This window comes from Talpa occidentalis, unplaced genomic scaffold (assembly GCF_014898055.3).
Source record: "Talpa occidentalis isolate TD23 unplaced genomic scaffold, MPIMG_talOcc4v2.1 talOcc4.9, whole genome shotgun sequence".
NCBI classification, from domain to species: Eukaryota; Metazoa; Chordata; class Mammalia; order Eulipotyphla; family Talpidae; genus Talpa; species Talpa occidentalis.
This window is the reverse complement of record NW_023605305.1, coordinates 9102498-9120620: the sequence shown is the minus strand read 5'-3', so window position 1 is coordinate 9120620 and position 18123 is coordinate 9102498. Positions and strand designations below refer to the sequence as shown.

The window sequence follows — 18123 nt, the reverse complement described above, 5'->3', positions numbered from 1 at the left end:
AAGCCTGTCTGAGACTCTTAGGGGTGGGTGCTGCTCTGGCCAGCAACCCTCTCCCACAGGGGATCCCCAGACTCAGAAACATGCAGGAGGCACTAAGGAAGACTCCGAGGTCCCACAACCCCAGCCCAGGCCTGGAGAGCAGGCGTGGCCACAGGTTGAGCCCAGCGGCCCGTCTGAGTCTTTTCGAAGGAACCGGAGAGGGACTCAGTCACCTCTGGCCGGGCAGAGTCTGTAAGAAGCTGCTCCCATTAAATCCCAAAGCTCAGCATGGACAGAGTCTGCCTTCTGGTGGCTTCTCTAGAACAAAGGAGAGGAGCCAGCTGTCACAGGACAGGAGGAGCCAGACAGTCCATCCTCTCTGTTCTCTTGGCTCCCTCCATGAAATCAGCAGAACGAACCTGTTCCAGGCAGAAACACCAGAAGAAACCAGTGCGCGGAAGGCCTTGGCAAGAAGCCCCCAGGGGGGAGGGCAGTCCACAGCGGCCTCCGCTGCCCGAGCGGGGAAAGGGCTGGGCGAGGCTAGGGCTGGTGTGAGAACACGCCCCGCAGGCCATGGAGGTCAAGCTGACTTGACCCAAGTGCCGATCAGTCCACGGGGCTGCCTGGAGCAGAGCGTTGACTGGGATTCTGAAACCAGAACTGAGCCCCCGGGCAGCAGGATCAACCCCCAGTTTCCACCGTAAGAATGGGGTGGGGGGAACACCTGTACCAGGCACCAAGCCCCCCACCCCAAGTTTAGGGCTTTTCATACCAACTGCAATGCCGGTGGGTCATCTCCTATTTTGGGGTTCCCTAGGACACTTGTCCCTCTTACCACACACGCCTGGGAACACTGGTGTTTAGATGCAGGCCTCGGGCCTGGCCCTCACCACCCGACCTCCCCCTCCCTGGGGGTCTCCAGCTGGAGCTGCCCCCTCCTCACCTTAGGCTGGAAGGACACGCGGTGCTTGGCGGGCTCTGCCTCGGGCTTGGCCTCCTCCCCCGAGTCCTCGCTGTAGCTCTCAAACTCGCTGGAGCTCCAGCCGAGGTCCTCGGGCTCCCGGGGCACCCCGTCCCGCTGCACGTCCTCGTAGAGCAGGCTCCGCTCCACCCCTCCTGGCCAAGGGACAGGGCTGTGAGTGGAGGCCTGGCAAAGCCCACCTGACCCAGTTTCTGAGGTGGGCAGGTGGGGAGGGCACGGCAGGGCCCCGGGGCCCCAGCGCTGCCTCCTCATCCATAAAGCGGAGACAACACAGGATCAGAGTGAGGAGGACACGCGAAAAGGGAGAAGAGCCAGAATGCACCAGGCCCACCACAGGCTCCGTCACTGCCTCCCACCTTCACGTTATTTTTCGGGGAGCTCGATGCTCCTTCGGCGCCTCCTTGCATTTTCTTTTTTTTTTTTATAAATTTTTTTTAATTTATTAAGCTTTTTTTCTTTTTTTTTAAGATTTATTTGTTTATTTATACAAGCACTGGGTACAGTCAGAAGCGCGGGAGGGTGAGAGAATTCACCAGAGCCAGAGCGGGGAGCAGAGCAGGCAGAAGGACCGAAGTACACTGCTGAGGGGAGCAGCGGGTGGCAGGAGAGGTCTGCGCGCCATGTGGGACCCTCCTCCGGTGGCCAGGGAGCAGCCGGGGATCGAACCGGTGCTGCAGAGGCTGCGGGCACCTTCGCAACCCAGCGCTCAACCGCTGCGCCACTGGGGAGGCCCTCCTTGCATTTTCTTAGTGGGAAAGATAAAACCTAGGCCCAAGTCCTGACTCGGGCCTTTGACTCTGGCCTCAGCATCTTCCAGGCTGAAACACAGAACATGGGGCTCATTCAAGGAATCTGAACTCCTCACCCCAAGTCCAAGTTCCCAGTGTGGGTCCACAATGGTCCAGCAGGGGGCGCACCTGGCCCAGAGACCCACAGGAAATGCCTTGAACTGAAAAGGGGCAGGGCCACTCTTGGGGTCCCAGTCAAGTCTGGGTGAGACGCAGCTTCCCGGGTGTGCGCTGGTCAAGGCGCTGGGGCCAGAGGGCAGGGCCCGGCTCCACCACCGGGAGAGGCCCCGCCTCACCTGCTCCCGTCACCTGAGGGGACCAGACAGCAGACCTCATCCCAGGGAGGCTGGGCCCCAGAATGTGGCCGGCCGGACGCCCTTGTCAACACAGAAGAAACCTGGTGCTGGGGGAGGATTTTATGTTTTTGTTTTTAATGTGCTCAAAAATAAATAAATAATCTGCTCAGGCCAAACCCATGTAAGCCACTGGGCGAGAACTTTGGTTACTGGAGATCTCGCTGCGAAATGGGGATAATACACTGAAAGGTCAAACAAATAAAGTATGAACAAAAATCTCTTGGCAGAGAGCCTGGCACATTGAGGGTGCTGGGCCAAGAGTGGCTGGCCCCCACTTGTGGGGACTCTGGTGTGCTCAGGGGTTATCACGCTGACCAAGAGTCCCCCTCGTCATACCCACCCCCCAAGAGAGGAGGGGGGCTTGAGTGGGGTGGAGGAAGGCCTGAGAGACTCAGCCAAACCACAAAGCAGAGGCACTGAGGCTTAGCTGGAGCCTCGGGTCCCAGGATGAGGGAGCACGAGGTTATTTTTAAGCAAAAGATAATAGTGACTAATGTCTCCAGGGAGTTGAGCAGCTGTGACCCAGGTTGTGACTTTTACAAGGCCAGGCTGATCATTCTGTTACTGCAAGGGAGACCCTGTGACCCACGAGCAAAAGGAAGGGCCACAGCAACACCTCGAGATCAGCCTGCACCAGCCTCCCCGGCCCCCTACTCCTAAGTGCCACTTCTGCCTGCCAGTTCTCCCTGAGGCCCTGTGGGGTGAGCAGGTGCAAAACATCACACCCTCCAATCAGACAGATAAGAAAACAGGGCTGGCCCATGGTGAGACCATGCGTGGGGAGGTGGCTGCGGGCCCCTAGCCCAGCTCCATCCACTCACCACACAGCCTTCAAAAGGTCCCGCCACCCTGACAGCCACCCTGAGCCCAATTAGAATATTCTGTCCAGGGCATCTATGTCACTAGATTCCTGAGCCTGTGGTGGACCCAAATGCCAAATCCTCAGCTTCCGGAGAATCACGGGTTCCTGGTCCTCTGCCCCTACTCCCAGGGTCTCGAGCTTCAGAATGCTCGAGGGCGGTCACAACCCCACTTTCACAAGCCCCCCCCCAACTGCTCAGCACCTTACAGTAGTTCCCAGGGAAGCCTCAACACCTTAAGGAGGGAGCTATTGGTGTTCCCCAAGTCACGTGACATCAGGGTGATACTGGTTTTATTTTTTTTTATTATTCTTTATTATTTTTATTTTATTTTATTTTGCATATTTTTACACGTTTTCATTTTTGAACAAAATATCCATTTTCATCTTGGTTATTTTTTTTTTGGTCTGGTTCTTTATTTTTACCTCTTTTTTTTTTAAATAATAAATTTTATTTTTATATTCCCCATACAATTGCAACCCCCACATTCTGACCCCAATCCCTCCCCTCCTGGCCCCCACCCCCCAAAAAGTGTCTCTGGTTCATAGTTTTTTGTTGATTTTGATTTTCACTTTCTTATAGTTATTCATTTGCCTGGTCCCTTATTTAAGTTTTCTAGATTTCTGCTATGAGTGAGACCATCCGGTATTTTTCTTTTTCTTTTCTTTTTTTTTTTTTTAAGTTCTTATAATACATTTTATTTTTATATTCCCCATACAATTGCAACCCCCCCATTCTGACCCCAATCGTTCCCCTGATACTGGTATTATAGGAGAGAGGCCAGTCCCAAGGGCCCAGAACCCTGTCCCCACTGACAGCAGAGCCCAGAATTGAGCCCCGGATGGTGTGTCCACTGGCATGTGTGGCTCCCACCTCAGCCGATACCCTCGCCCCCAAGGCCACGCTGAGCCCACACCAGTCCATGTGGACATGAGCCCACGCCGTGCTGGGCGTAATTCCAAGTGAGGCCAGTCAGAGCCACACTCCGCTCTCCCCTGAGCCCTGCAGGATTTGCAGGCTCAGAGCTGAGTCCCGGCCCCAGCTCTTAACCACCTTGCCTTGGGGTAAGTGTTAGGAAGGCAGGGACATGCCACATGGCCAGACCCTGGGGACATGCAAAGACTGGGAACAAGATCCTTGATTTGATTCCATGGGAAAATAGCCCCGAGGGACCCAACAACAGGCCACTCAGCTCTCCCAGCTCTGGGACCTTCCTGGGAGACCCCATCGCCTCCCAGCACACCGTGTCTTCTCCCCACTGTTCCCAGGATTCAAATGATCGATTGGCAGGGAACTATGCTCCAGACTCATCCAGGGCTTGCTAAAGGGATGGCCATATCGCTGGGCCTGGGTCAGTCAGGCTTGGGGCTCTGGGAGCCCATGGGTCTTGTCATGTCTGTGTGTCTCTCCCATCTCGGCCCTCATAAACCCCAGGATGCTCACAGCCACCCCATCACACTAGGAGCCAGGCATAAGCAGGGGTTGTTTCCCCCAGAAGGTGGGGAGCCCTGAAAGTAGGCAGGATGGTATAGTAGAAAGAGCGGAGTCAAGCAGATGTCCACTCAAGTCCTGGCTGTGCTGTCTGGGGCTGGTGGCTTAACCTCTGATGTGACCATCAACTGGAGTCTCAAGCCCCGCCAACCTCACAGGGCTGACTGAACAGTGAGAGTGAGCTGCTGTTCTGTCGTGAAAGGCTGCCCGCATCCTCCTGGGGAAGGGGCAGAGCACTGTACTTAGTCAGGACCACCCAGGTTTGAGTTCCAGTCCTGGCCTATGAAATGAGGGCATAAGACCCCAAGTCAAAGCTTTGGAGAGACACACAGACATGACAAGACCCATCTGGGACAACACAGGCAGAGTCGCTGGCCCGGTGTGAGCAGGCAAAGCGGCCCTTGCCGTGGGCTGCTGTTAGACATCCCCTCCTGGGAGCAGCTCTCACCCCTTCTCAGTGCCGGCAGGGCACTAGCTTTCTCAAGCTTTCTCTGCTTCACCCTTTGGTGAAAGGAAATTGTCATTTCCCCTGACACTTGGGGAACCCAATCATTCACCCATATTCCTGAGGAGAAATCAAAGACAAGGAGCCCTGGCCCCTCCCCAGCCCGGCCACGCTCTCCAGCCCCCACACACCCCCTGCATGACTGACTCACTTTATAAAGACAAGGAGGAGGAGCTGGGTGGTGCCTGGGCAAGAAGTGGAAGGAGACCCGAAAGCCCCCTGGCCCCACCCCTGGGTCCCCAGAGAAGCTGGGAAGAGGCCATACCGGGCTGATGGGCATCCAGGTTCTCACAGGGGACGTCGTCATAAATCACATCTTCTTCCAGGGCAGGGAATGTGAACCGGTCGACTGAGGAAAGAGGTGGAAGAGCAGGAGCCAGGCTGTGGCGGCCCCGGCAGCTGGCGGCTGCCAGGCTGACCTCAGGGCAGCACTGGCAGCACCTCCCTCCTCAGCATCCTGGTGATTAGGCCAGTTCCGGGGAGACCCATCAGCCATTATCAGGGCCCCGCAGACTCTCCCAGTGACCTCAGCAGACCCCTGCCTCCCCCCGCTACCCACAGCTGCCTGCCTGTCTGACTCATGGCACCAGCATGCTCAGTGGTCCAGGTCTCCAGACTCCCCCCAGAAGGAGCCAGCTGCCCCCATGGGTGAGGGCAAAGCAGCCCTAGTGAGTATAGAGAATGGCAGTGGGGGGCAGGGTGGATTTGAAAAGTGGGGCTAAGGAGAGTCCCCAAAACTCAGCTGGCAAATGAGCACCTGCATCCCTGACATTCCCTGGATGGAGTGTGGCAGAGTGCCCATCCTGCCCACGCCAGCGGTGCCAATGGGGACAAGCCAAGGAGTCTCCCCGCAGACTGTGTGCTCCATCTCTGGGCTCAGAAACCAGCCCCCTCCACTGACAGGAGCTGTCCTCACCCGCAGGTGAGGGAAGACAAGGAACCAGATGGACTGTGAAGTCCCCACTGTCCAAAATGTGATGCTTCCAGGACCCTCAGGGCCTCGCCCCCAACCCCTCTCCATGCCCATGTGAATTCTGCCTCCCGTGTGGCTCTCAGGCCAGCCCACCCCTCCCCAGGCCCCTGATCCACAAGCAGACTCCTGTTCCAGGACAGCGTCCCTGCCGGCTCCAGCCCACCTAGGAGAAATTGAACTGCAAGGCAAAGGTGGCCATATCGCGTGCCTCACGGCCCCCTGCTGCCTGTGGAAAATGGCTGCTCCCTGGGGCCAGGCTGATCCTTGGGCTCCTGCACAACAGCCTCTCTGCCTGCTCCCCTACCGGCCCCACTCCCCCGCCCTCTGCCTGCAGGATTCCTGTGTCTCAGAGCTGCCACCTCCCCATCCTGGCACCCGTCCTGCATGCTGTCTGCTTCTGCTCCAACAAGGGACCTGGTCCAATCACCAGTCACCCACCACCCTGCCTGGCCCAGCTGCTGCAGGGGCTCCCTAAGTGTCTCAAGAGCCTGTCTCTGCTCCCGGGCACAGCTTTCACTGTGCTGCAAACGGGGCACCACTCCAGGGTGGATGCCACCACCTCCCCCCGAGCCGCCGCCATGCCCCCACCCACCCCCACCCACTACCCACCCCCCACCCCCCCACACCCACCTCCTCCCACCCCCACCCATCACCCACCCCACCCACCCACCCCCACCCACTCCTCACCCCCACCCCCACCCCCCCCACCCCCCGGTGAGGATGGCCCCTCAGCTCAGCGAGGGCTCTGAGGTCATTGTCCTAGCAGTCCCCGCCTGGGCCCAAGGACAGGGGTTACTTACTGCGGCGGGAGCTCTTCCGCCTCCAGCTGGAGCGCTGGACCCCAGAGAAAGCTGCATCCCCAGCATCCCCGTTGCTCAGCACAGGCAGTACCCTGCAGGCCAGAACAGCACAGGTGAGCAGGCAGGGAGGGGAGCCACCAGCGAGCCCAAGGGCCAGGATGGAGGGTGCACCAGGGTGGAGGGCACCTCGCATGGGCAAGGGCGGCTGAGGGGCTGGAGCAGCGGCCCCCAAAGCCATCAGTCAGGGGGGCTGGACTAGGACAGGCCCCTTTCTCCTCAGTTTCCCCATCTTTAGAAGGCACTGGAAGGTTGATATGAGGCTTCACAAGAGCAGGAACACCACGGAGTCCTGGTGAGGAGGATCAAGGGCACTCCGGGCCAGGGCAGACTCGGGGGTGCTCTCCATCCCCCACCCCCCCATGCAAGTAGAGTCTCGGGCGGGGGCACCGGACGCTTGAGAGAGACAAGGATGGGCAAACGTGAAGAGGCCACGCATGGGAGGCAGAATCAGTCCCACCACACATTTGAGGATGGGTGGGGCTGAGAGACACTGGCAAGGACCAGAGCTAGAGGCAGAGGGGAAGGCCTAGGGCAGGCAGAGAGCAGCAGGAAGGGCCCTCGCCTCGGTGCTGTCTCACCCAAGCCCAAGGCCCCAGTCCAGTCACGAGACTGCACACTGTACTCTGCAAGATGGCACAGGAGGGGGCACTGCTGCCCATTCTGCAGATGAAGAGACCGAGGCTCACAGAGACTCAGTTACTCACCCAGAGTCGCTCCCCCCCTGCAAAGCTGTGTTCTTCCCACTGTGCCACGTGGAAGCCGGAAACTCACATTAAAATATTCACCTACAGGGCCTCCCCAGTGGCACAAAGGGCTAAGAAGCAACCTATAAAGTTATCCGCAGCCTCTGCAGCATGAGTTCGATCCCCAGCCAGGGAGCAACCCACATGGCGCAGCAGACCTCTCCTGTCTCGCCCACTGCTCCCTTCAGCAGTGTATTTCAGTCAATTTGCCTGTTCTGTTCCCCACTTTGTCTCTGGTGAATCCTCTCACCACCCCCTACACCTCTGGCCTGTACCCCTGTTCTTATATGCATAAATAAATCTTTTTTTAAAAAATTCACCTACATCACAGACCTGCTGCAGCATGAGACCCCGAGCCTCACAGGACGTAGCCAGATGTTTCATGTTTTTTTTAAGTGAGGGAAGAAATAGCTCTGGGTACCAAGATGGTGGCAACTTCAAGTCTCCATTCAAGAGAAGTGGTAACACTCAGCCCCAAGGCTGCGGAGCAGGTCAACCAGAGAGCACGCGAAGGCCCTGGATAAACTCTGAGAGTGACACCAGGGGGCTGGACAGCCCTGGGCGAGCCAGGCAGCTCCACAAAGGATCTGGAAATACTTCATGACACTATGAAAGCCAGAGAGGCTGCAACATGAGCCTCCTGGTTGAGCATGACCAAAACACAACACACCTAATTTTTGGTTATATTTATTTTTAAGTAGTAATTGACTTTTAAATAGCTACATGTGGCTGGCGGCCACCATAAAGCACAGCAAAGGTCTAAGCCACCTGCACGGCCGGAAAAGCCAGCCTGGGCTCAGAGGTCCAGGGAGCAGGCACCCCAGGTACTGACTGGCCCAGGCGTCCTGGGCTTGGAGATGGGGGTGGGGTACCACATAGCTTAGAGCAGTCCAGCTCCTGCGCACCCCCGCCACCTCCCTGGCTGAGACAAGCACACAGACCAGGATCCCCAGAGAAGAGAGTGGTGGCCCTGGGCAGAGGAGTCTTAGGCAGGCTTGGCTAGAGAAGGCCCCGCCCCGGCCTGTGGCCTGCTGGTGTCTGCCAGCAGTGTCCTGGAAGCTTGAGGTTCACCCTCCTGAGGTCACCATTTCACAGGTGAGGAAAATGAAGCTCCCAATAGGCAAGTCCACTGCCCCAAGTCACCTGGCCAGCAGGTGGCAGAGCTGCGATTTAAAGATCTGATCTGGCTGCAATGCCTGGCTCTCTGCACTGGCTCTGGGGCAAGTGTTTCCCAGGTGGAGGAGGGGGGGCGGGTCCCCCAGGTCAGGGATGTGTCTAAGGCAGGGGAGCTGTGTGCTCAGGGTGCATGTGCCTAGAGGGCAGAGAGAGAAAGGAGTCTGGAAGTGCGTCCTCCCTCCTAGTCCCTTCAGCTGCCCACCGAGGCCACTGCCCAACCTGCACCCAGCCATTTGGCTGCCACTCCCAGCTGCTGCCAGGAAAGTCAATGCTCCTGTGCAAACACTCACTCTGGGGCCTCCACAAAGGTTCCCGATAAGCAAAGAGCCATCAAGAGCAGTAAGAGGCCAATTATCTCACATTTATCTCAGCTTCCTGCACTTCTTAAGCCTCTCAGTTTGCACAGGAGAGAAAGGCTAGTGACCGCAACCAGTTTCACAAGGTGGTGTCACCACCTCCCCAGTGCAAAGGAAGAAGTGAGCCCACAGAGAGGAACAGACAATGAGAGCTGGGTAGAGAAGAGGAGACAGGCCAGGACCCTCCCAGTCCCACAGCGACAGTGTCACCTTCAACCAGACTGTGCCCTCAGGGTCTCCTTGGCCCACCCACTCTCCCGAGGACCAGCAGGGAGGTGAGGGGAGTGAGAGTCTCCAGACAGCAGAGACAGGCTCAATCCTGGTTGCCCCATTCCACCGTGGACACCAATGCCCTCCCAGGGCTTTTTAAAGATAAGACACCCTGCTATGGAGAAGGGCAGTGTCCCAATGCCCCACAGCCACTGGTGCAGGCCCCACTTCATAGTGAATCTCTGTGGGTGACAGTTCCTCGGGGCTCCATCCCACAGGTGACACAGTGTGGGTGCTGGGGGGAAGACCCCAAAACCAGACTGCTCTGAAGGTCTGGCCAGCTGGACCAAACACCCACAGGGCATTTCTAGGCCCTCTTCCAGGACAAGGTATGAGAAATATGAATGAGGAAAGAACGTCACCTTTGGGGAATAGGGAGACCAGAACACTTGCCTTATTTGGCCTTTCATGAATCCATCAGCAGCCCAGGGGGCTCCCAGCAGGACTGTCCCCAGCAATTCCCAGCCCCCCCATCTCCACTACCCCTAACTCCAAGAACAACAAAAGAACAGCAGATGAACCTGCCGCCAGATTTCTTTCCTGCCCCAACAACTTTTTAATCTGTTAAAGACAAAGGGTTATAACCACCTGAAGAGATGACGCCAGCCCCCGGGAAGCCCACAGCCCAGCCAGGCCCAGCCCCAGTTCTCACCCCTTGTCTAGAGGGGCCCAGGTATCAGCATTTTTAAAGCTCCCCGCTGGCTCCCCCGTGAGCCAAGGCTGAGAACCAGGGTTCCCGGGCTCAGGGCCGAGGAAGCGAATGTTCAGGACTCAGAAGACCTGGGATAAATGGCTCTTTCTCTTGCTCTGTGAGCAGGGACGTCACCTAGTGTCATTTAACTCATGCCACAGTGAACAACTGGGTCTACTTTCTGTTGTGAGGAATAAACAGGGCCTTGGCCCAGAGTACTTAGTGTCTCTCTGTGCCTCAGTTTCCCTGTCTGTGAAATGGGGTGACGATCTCTCCTTCCCAGGGTTCGGGTAAGGAGTGCATGAAGAAGGCACGGGGGTCTGGCACCTGCCGAGGCTACTCCAGCCCCATCCTTCTGGGCCGCTTCAGCGACAGCGTCCTGCTCCAACCTGCAGGCCTGCCCTGCACATCAGGGCCGCACCCCTCCCCTACAAGAAGCATCCACAGTGCCAGTCTGTCCGTGCTGCCCCACACGTGGGCACAGATCCACTTCTGCTTGAGTAGAGCAGGGGGGAAGCCTCGGGAAATCTGGAGAAGAGCCCCTCATGCAGTGTCCAGAACACAGACCTGGATGAGGGAGCCACCTCCATGAGCAGGCCTGGTCCCACAGCCAAGGAGGCCATGCAGACCCTGGCCTCCCTCTCTGAAACCTCGAGGCAGTGTGGTCCACTGTGGACAGGCACCATCCCCCAGCCATGGCTCGTCGAGAGCCATGTGGGGTGGTGTAGAACACGGGTTCCCGCAGGGGAATGCAAAGTTAAGTTGATTAAGTTAAAAAGTGAGCCATGAAATAGCATGTGCAATAAAACCACAGCTCCATTAAAGGAAGAATCCTGCGTATGTGTGTGTACACACAGAAGGAAGCTGGGCCGGAGCCTAGCAGTAGAATTAAAGGTCACTTTTACTCTGTCATTTTCTGTACTTTCCTTTTTTTTTTTTTTTTTTTTAAATAATAAACACATATGACTTATCAGAAAAAAAAAAAGAAACAAAGACAGGAAGAAAGGAAACACATCACAGGAAATGACTGGCAAGGCACCAGCCAGGCAGGGACCACCAGGCTCTTCCTGGGCGCTCGATAACGATATGTGGGGTGGGAGGATGTGGGGGGACAGGGGTGAAGGGCAGTGGGATTCCCTATCAACAAATAGGACAATGGCCAAGGGCAGCAGCCCCTGACTTTGAGCCCCAGCACCACCACCTGCCAGCCCAGGCCCTGGGGCTAGTGACCACACCTCTCTGGGCCTGCAGAAGGGGGCCCATAACAATCCCCTTCACCCTCCTTCTGTTAGTCTCCTCCTGGACTGCAACGTTGGGGACTTAAAACAATGCAAATATATTATCTTACAATTGTGGAGGGTGAAAATCCAAAATGGGTTTCAGCAAAGTGAGGGAGGTGGGAGGGAGAAGCCGTCCCATGTCCCCTGCCTAATCTAGCCACCTCAGACCCTTGGTTGGTTGCACTTGGGATGTACTGGGTCTCCCAAGTAGTCTAGGGAAGTGTCCCCAAGGCAAGAGACTCCACATCTGCAAAGTCCCTTTGCCAAGCTTGCTCTGGGGATTAGGGTAGGAGGCTTGGGGGAGGGGCCTACCTGCCAGCACAGCGGTGAGGACCAGAATGAGCCACACACCGTAAAGTGAGGCACGTGCCAACTACTGGATGGTACCTTCTTTGTGCCAGAGACCAGGGATGGAAGATGAAGGTGGCAGAGCACCCCTGTGCAGGACCAGGGGTGGACCTCACCAGGCCCCCGGTGGGGGTGCTCAGTGTAACACATGGGTCCACGGGTACCTTTCACAGGGAAGCTGCTGGCTTTTTAGTGGGTACTCAAAAGAGTCTGTGATTCAAAAGCCACAGCTCTACTGTGGAAACCCTTGAAACCAGGGGTGGAAAGGAAAACAACAAATAAAATACAGCTTTTCTGATTGAGGGGCTGGAGAAGGAGGCCTGAACCCCATAACCTCCCATGAGTGACTCCACTGGGGTGACGATCTGCCGTGTCTGAGGACAGGACTCGGGGGGCTACAGGTGCTCAGATTGGGGAAGGCAGCAGTCAGAAGCACAGCCCAGGGCTCCAAGCACCCCAGGCTGGGTCTCCAGGATCTGGAAAACTCAGAGGGAATTCTATGACAGTGCTGGGGGACACTCCAACCTTATCAGCCTGCCCTTCCTAAGAGCCACCATGGTCCCCCAACGCCACTAACCTCAGAAGCCTCAAAGCCGCAGACAAGAAGGCATCTTGTACTGTACCTAAGTCTGTCCTGTCTGAACGCTGAGCATGGCCCCCTCTGGTGTCTCGGCACTGGCTTGTGTGTCCTCAGGGGAGGACACGACTCATTGCCTCTCCCAGAAGTCCAGCTGCCTGACCGTCTCCCTCAGGGTCCAGGCCAGGGTGGGCAGCACAGTCCATCTTATCTGGATGGACCCAGGAAAGGCAGCCAGGCAGGCACCTCCAGGGAGCCACTGAGAGTCCGGGCAGGGAACCAAAGGCCTGACCCACCAGGCAATACTGAAGCTGAGGGGGCCTCTGAGCCTGGCAGCAAAACTGAGCAGGAAAAACAAACAACCTGGAGGGGGCCAGAGTCCAGGGGTTGGTGTACTGAGAGGTGAAGAGAGCTGCCTGAGTCCAGTGGCCACATGCTCTGGCTTCCCGGTGGCCACTGGGTACTCGGGCAGCTCTTTTAGGCCACAGGAGCTCAGGGGGTTGTGAGTGTAGAGGCTTCAAAGTCCACCAGGAAAAGTCTGCCCTGCATATGGGCTCTGAGGGATGCCCCAAATTTATTAGTTTGATTTATTGCTGCAGGTACAGCAACAATCAAATCGCCCCCACCACCCAAAATACCCTCTCTCCAAGGGGTGACAATTGCATGCCCCCTCCACCAACACCAGACCTCTGGGTGGGGGGGGGGTCTGCTTTTACTCTTCTCCCATGTCTGGGGGAAGGGCCTCACCCAGAATCACCAGCAGCACCAGCATCGAGGCCACTGTGCCCGGTTCCCCGGGTACGTGGGAGACCCCACCGACTGCTTGAAGCTATTCTCCCAAGGGCTCAGAGAGCCTCTCTTCACAGGCAAAACCCTTAACCCGGTAAACACACACCATCGGCTGGTTCTTTTGGGGGGGCCACAACCCACCATGAGGCCCTGGGCCTGGACCAGCACTTCCTGGGGTAACACAGAGGTGAAACCCCTGCCTTGGGGCTTGCCAGCATCCTGTCTCGGTCCTGAGTGAGCTTCCCTGAGCCTCAGCGTCGCCGTCTGTAACGGGGTAAGGACAGTGTCTGCTTGCTGGAGACGAGGAGAAAGGGACTGGGCATTCTGCTCTGTGCCCGCTAATCAGTAATCGTGATTATTTCCATCACTGCGATTATGATGTCACTATCTGACAACAGACGTGACCAGCTGGGGAAAGAGAAAGTGTCACCAGCGAGCGGAGCTCCTTGTGCATTGAGTCTTTATTTTTTCCCACAGCCATCCCTTATGGACCTCTGACACCTCCCTCACCCGACCTCCAGAGGCCACATAATCTGCTGGAGCCTGCTAGCCTGGGTCCACATCCTGCTTTATCCAGCCAGCTGCTATGTATATGTCCAGGATTTGCTTTACTGCGCATCACTCCCTCCATTTTGCTGTAAATGGCAGCATTTCATCTTTCCTGTGGGTGAGTAGGATTCCATTGTACTTTTGCCCAACAGCAAGGTGGACGCAACTGAGACCATCCTCACTCCTTTGGATTGTGGAGCAGCCTAAAATCACCCACGGGCTTCAGGTGAACAGACACCCAGCAATGCCAGCAGCTCTCTTTACCCCACAGCAGCCTGGCTGCCACCTCCACAGGCCTCAGAGCCAGAGGCCTGCAGAGTCACCTCGACTGCCAGTCAGCCTCACCACCCCCCCCAACCACCAACCAGCCAGCAGCTGTAGTTCTCTTCCCAGGGCAGACTCTGGCAGCATGTCGGCCAGAGCTGGGTCACACCCAGGCCTGTCTGAGTCCAGAGACCAGGGCCAACCAGCTCCCGCTAAAGCCAAGCCAAGACCCGGATGCAGAACAGCGACACAGGCACATTGGGAGTGGCCAGCATGTGCCGGCCAGACTAAGTGCTGGACAGACACGAACCTTTGTGCCCCTCACAGAGTCCGGCAAGATGGGAGACTTACCAGCTCCCTTTAACTAATTAAGAAACCAAGATTCAGGACAGGAAGCAACTTGCCCCGTGACACAGAGCCAGTGAGCAGTAGAGCCAGCCTTGAAGCCAGGCCGGTGTGGCTCAGAGCCCGGCCATCCACTCACCTGCCCACCATGCTCCTGCCAGGGCGGCTCACCCGAGCTGGGGACCAGGGCTGCCACCTCCCGCCCTGCTGGGCCTGAGACACTCAGGCAGCCGATCTGGGAAGCTGTGCTCACTCCGTTGTCAGGAGCCTAGAGTGGGCAGCCCCAGCTCTTCGCCAGGCCGCCAAGCAACCCAGCAAAGCCCTGGGCAGGTGGGCCAAGAAAACACAGGAGGACGTGAAGTGTCCTCCACTTGCAGGCTTGTTTTTCCAAGGCAGGATTTTAGACCTTTTTTTCCCTTTTGGGGGAAAAATGAGAAGAAACTAAACAGGATGATTCTCCTCCCGGGGGGCTCCAGAAGAGAATGTCACCACCCAGGGAGGAGTGGAGACGGGCTTAAGTCACTGAAAGGGAGGGAATGACCAAGAGTGGAGGGAGCACTGGACAAGGAGTGAGGAGGCGCCAGCCGACACTGTGCTAAACCCAGACCCCGAAACACACCTTCCCTGACTGCCCTCCGCCTTGCAGACCCCTGCAGTCCAGCCCCAGTCCCCACGCCCAGGGCTTCCTTCTCTGCTTGCACGTGTCTGCATCCCTCGCCAGCTGAGTCTCATGGAAGCTTCAGCCTGACCTGCCCTGGAGGCTACCCAGAATCCAGGGGGACCACAGCCATGGCCGACCTCCCCAGTCCAGGTGCAGGACAAACAGGTGCTGCTGACTCATTTCAGGTCTCTAATCAGGGAGGAGAGGCTGGCCCCTACTTCTGGCCCTAATTATACAGCAGCAGGCCCGGCAGAAGCTTTCCCAAGGTCCGCCCACTCCAGGCGTCAAGTGAGCACAGGCGGAGGTCCTGGGCCAGACGGGAATCCGAGACTACCTCCTGCTGCAGGGCCAGGCCGCAGCCTGCTCCAGCAGGGCAGCTCCTGCTGAAGAATCAGCCCCCTGGCCCAGCTCTCAGGAAGACCAAGGGAGGTTCAAAGACCCCCCACTACCACCAGAGTGGTCAGGATTCAGGCCCCAGGGTCTAGACCACCGCTCACTACTTCCTTTAGAAACGGACTCTGAGCACCCGCGTGCCCAAAGCCAGGCAGCACGCAGCAGGGAAGAGACACGGGAGAGGCCACAGCTTTCAGGGCCCCAACCCACCATGGGCAGTTCAGCCCAGAGCGGCTTGCCAAAGACCAAAGAAGGGACTGTGGCCACGCCTGCAACGTGGTCTCACCGGGCAGTGCTTCCCTCTAGGGAGGAGTCAGGGGCCCACTGTATCAATGAGAAAAGCACAGACGGGAGGGCAGTAATTTGCACCAGGATCCGCGGCCAATGCTGGGGCGGAGTAAGACCCAGGCTGGCACCCAGCACCTGCCCGACTTCGGGCCATCAGGCCACCCAGCCTCACAGGCTGAGAGAGGCAGCAACCCTGGCAACAGCAGCAGTGGGGTGGGAAGGGCACTGACCCAGCAGATGGCAAAGACCACTGCTGTGGATGGATGCACCAAACACCAGCAGCCAGCCATGGGACTCTCCACCCAGGGGGTGGGTACTCTGCCCCACTCTGCACAGGGACAGGCTGACACAGGAAGGGTTTATGCCAGGCCTTCAAGCCATGCAGCTAGCAAGGGGCAGAGACAGGATTTGGAGCCCAGCCTGCCTAATTTCACAGGCTTGTGGACAAAATAAAGGAAGAAGTCACATGAGTGTCAGGGAATGACCTTTTCCTGGGGCCAAGCATCTTGAACAGCATCCTCCTTGGCAAAGACCTGTCTTGGGGCTCCCAGTCACAGCTCCACCCTTGCCCACACCTCCTGCCCAGTCTCTCCTTTTCCCAATGCCAAGGTAAAGGAACGAGGCTCACTTACTGCGTCTGGGGTGCGGCCGCTGGGTCTGGGTCTGCGGGAGAAGAGCAGAGGGAGAGCCCGTCAGGCCGGAGGCTGGCCCCATGGACTCAGCCCATCCCCGCCCCTTTCCCAGCCTCCCCAGGGGTGCGGGAGACAGGGCCTGGCTGGCCTGCTGGATTCCTGCCTCCTCCCTCCAGCCACCATCATTAAGCTCTCCTACCTGTCCTACCTGCACCTCCCCCACTCCCACCCGCATCCCCATGGCCCACATCGCAACTCCAAGCAGAACCAGCTGCCCTGCCTGCCCTGGGCCTGCCCCCCACCCCCAGCTCCTCAAGGAGCCCCTTGTCCCAAGCCTGCAGGAAGTTCCTGCTGGTCCGGTCCCCAGCCTCTCTGAGATGACAAAATCTAAGAGCCCAAAAGCTGCCATTTAACACCAGCCTTATCAGGGCCCTCCCGCCCCCAGGGCCACTGGCTCCCCAGGGCCGACTGGAGCCCGGCCCCTGGGAGGTGGCTCCTCTGGCTGGTGTGATTCTCTGGGAGAAACACAAGCACAGCCCAGACCAACTACTTCCAGATCCGAAGTGCCAGAGTGCCCCCACCAGATGCAGCAGGAATGCTTGGAATCCCCACTTCCCAAGGGAAGCAATGGAATGCAGCTCCTACCCAAGGGTTTCTCCCTTCCTGCTTTCTGGGGACAGTGGAGGGAGCACCAGGCATCTTGGGGAGCCTGGCTCTTCCACCCAGCCTTAAGCTCTCTGAAGCCCCAGAAGCCCGGAAACGGGAGGACCAAGGCTCCCAGAAGCACATTACCAGTGAGGGGGGTGGAGTCCAAGTGGATCAGTGGGGCGTCTGTGTCCTTCTCTGAAGCAGTGCCCGGGACGCCCAGGCCAGCGCTGGTGTCCTCGTCATCATCACTATCGTCAAACTCAAAGGCCTCTCCAGGGTCATCCTCCACCTCGGGGGAGGGGCCTGGGCCTCCGGGAACCAGCGGATCTCCTGGAAGGAAGGAGGAGTTAGTGGGGCTGCAGGGTCTTGGGCCGAGCAGAGCAGAGCCTGCTGAAGTGCTGATTTGCTGGGGGTCTGAGTGAGGCACCAGGCCGCTCCCAGAGACAAGATTCCAGGTGGTTCGGGCCAGGGAACCTGGGGTGTTCTGTGGCTGGTTCCGGCGCTAAGTCCATGGGCAGTGGACAGAGAGGAGCGAGCTTCCATGGCGAGCATGTGGCACAGTACTGGGGTGCATGTATGACTTTCATTGTCTTGGCTTTCTATTTTCCTGCTTTGTGAGCAAGGGGGCTTTTCTAAAGGCATCTGCACGAGCGCCCGTGGGCACTCACCTCCGTGTGTGTTCCCAAGCGAGCATGTGTGTCTGGTTACGTGGCATGTGTGTGAATGAACACACTCAGGCTCCGCTTACAGGCTGCCACGTGGCATGAAGCACAGCTGCCTGCAAGTCTTTGCAGCCTGGAGTACTAGCTTCAGGTACCAGGCACAGACTTGCCTGGGCAGGGTTAGGGCCCATGTTCCCAGCAAGGAGTCTGTCCCACAAGGCCTCACTCCCTACTTCTCCCTCCTGGGAGACCCGCTTCATGGCCATGTCTTCCATGTCTCCAGCAGAGCCCCCTGACGGCCTGCCTAAACGAGGACCTGCCTCCTCTCCTCTGTCTTAGCCCTGTGTGTTTCCTCCATCTGTTCCTGTATACCGGATAACAATTGGTTTTGTGCCTCTTAACCAATCTCGAATGCTAAGAGCAGACCCTTTGAGTGTCCCCTTTACGGGGACTGGTCATGGCCCAGGGTGTCACAGAGAAAAGGAAAGAACTCTGTCCTTGAGAGCATTCAAGCCCTCACCTGTCCGACTGCCCCAACCTCGAGCCCATGGTCTTCTCCCTTCTAAGATGTCTTTCCTACGAGCCAGGCCTGGACAGAAGCTCCCGCATTCACCAAGTCCATCCTCCAGCCTCACGCAAACACAAGCCAAACCCCAA

General features: G+C 57.6%; 1 protein-coding gene across 2 annotated transcripts in view; it reads right to left on the bottom strand.

Annotated features, from left to right (window-relative positions):
- ARHGEF10L (Rho guanine nucleotide exchange factor 10 like) overlaps nt 1–18123 on the bottom strand; it is a 114925-nt gene that overhangs the window by 65037 nt on the left and 31765 nt on the right. For both annotated transcript variants that reach the window (XM_037500671.2, XM_037500673.2), the window contains exons 3-7: nt 16949–17134; nt 16157–16187; nt 6735–6826; nt 5227–5310; nt 923–1095 (exon numbers count right to left, since the gene is read on the bottom strand). In XM_037500671.2, coding sequence (XP_037356568.1) covers nt 923–1095; nt 5227–5310; nt 6735–6826; nt 16157–16187; nt 16949–17134 — 566 coding nt within the window. The remainder of the gene's footprint in view (nt 1–922; nt 1096–5226; nt 5311–6734; nt 6827–16156; nt 16188–16948; nt 17135–18123) is intronic.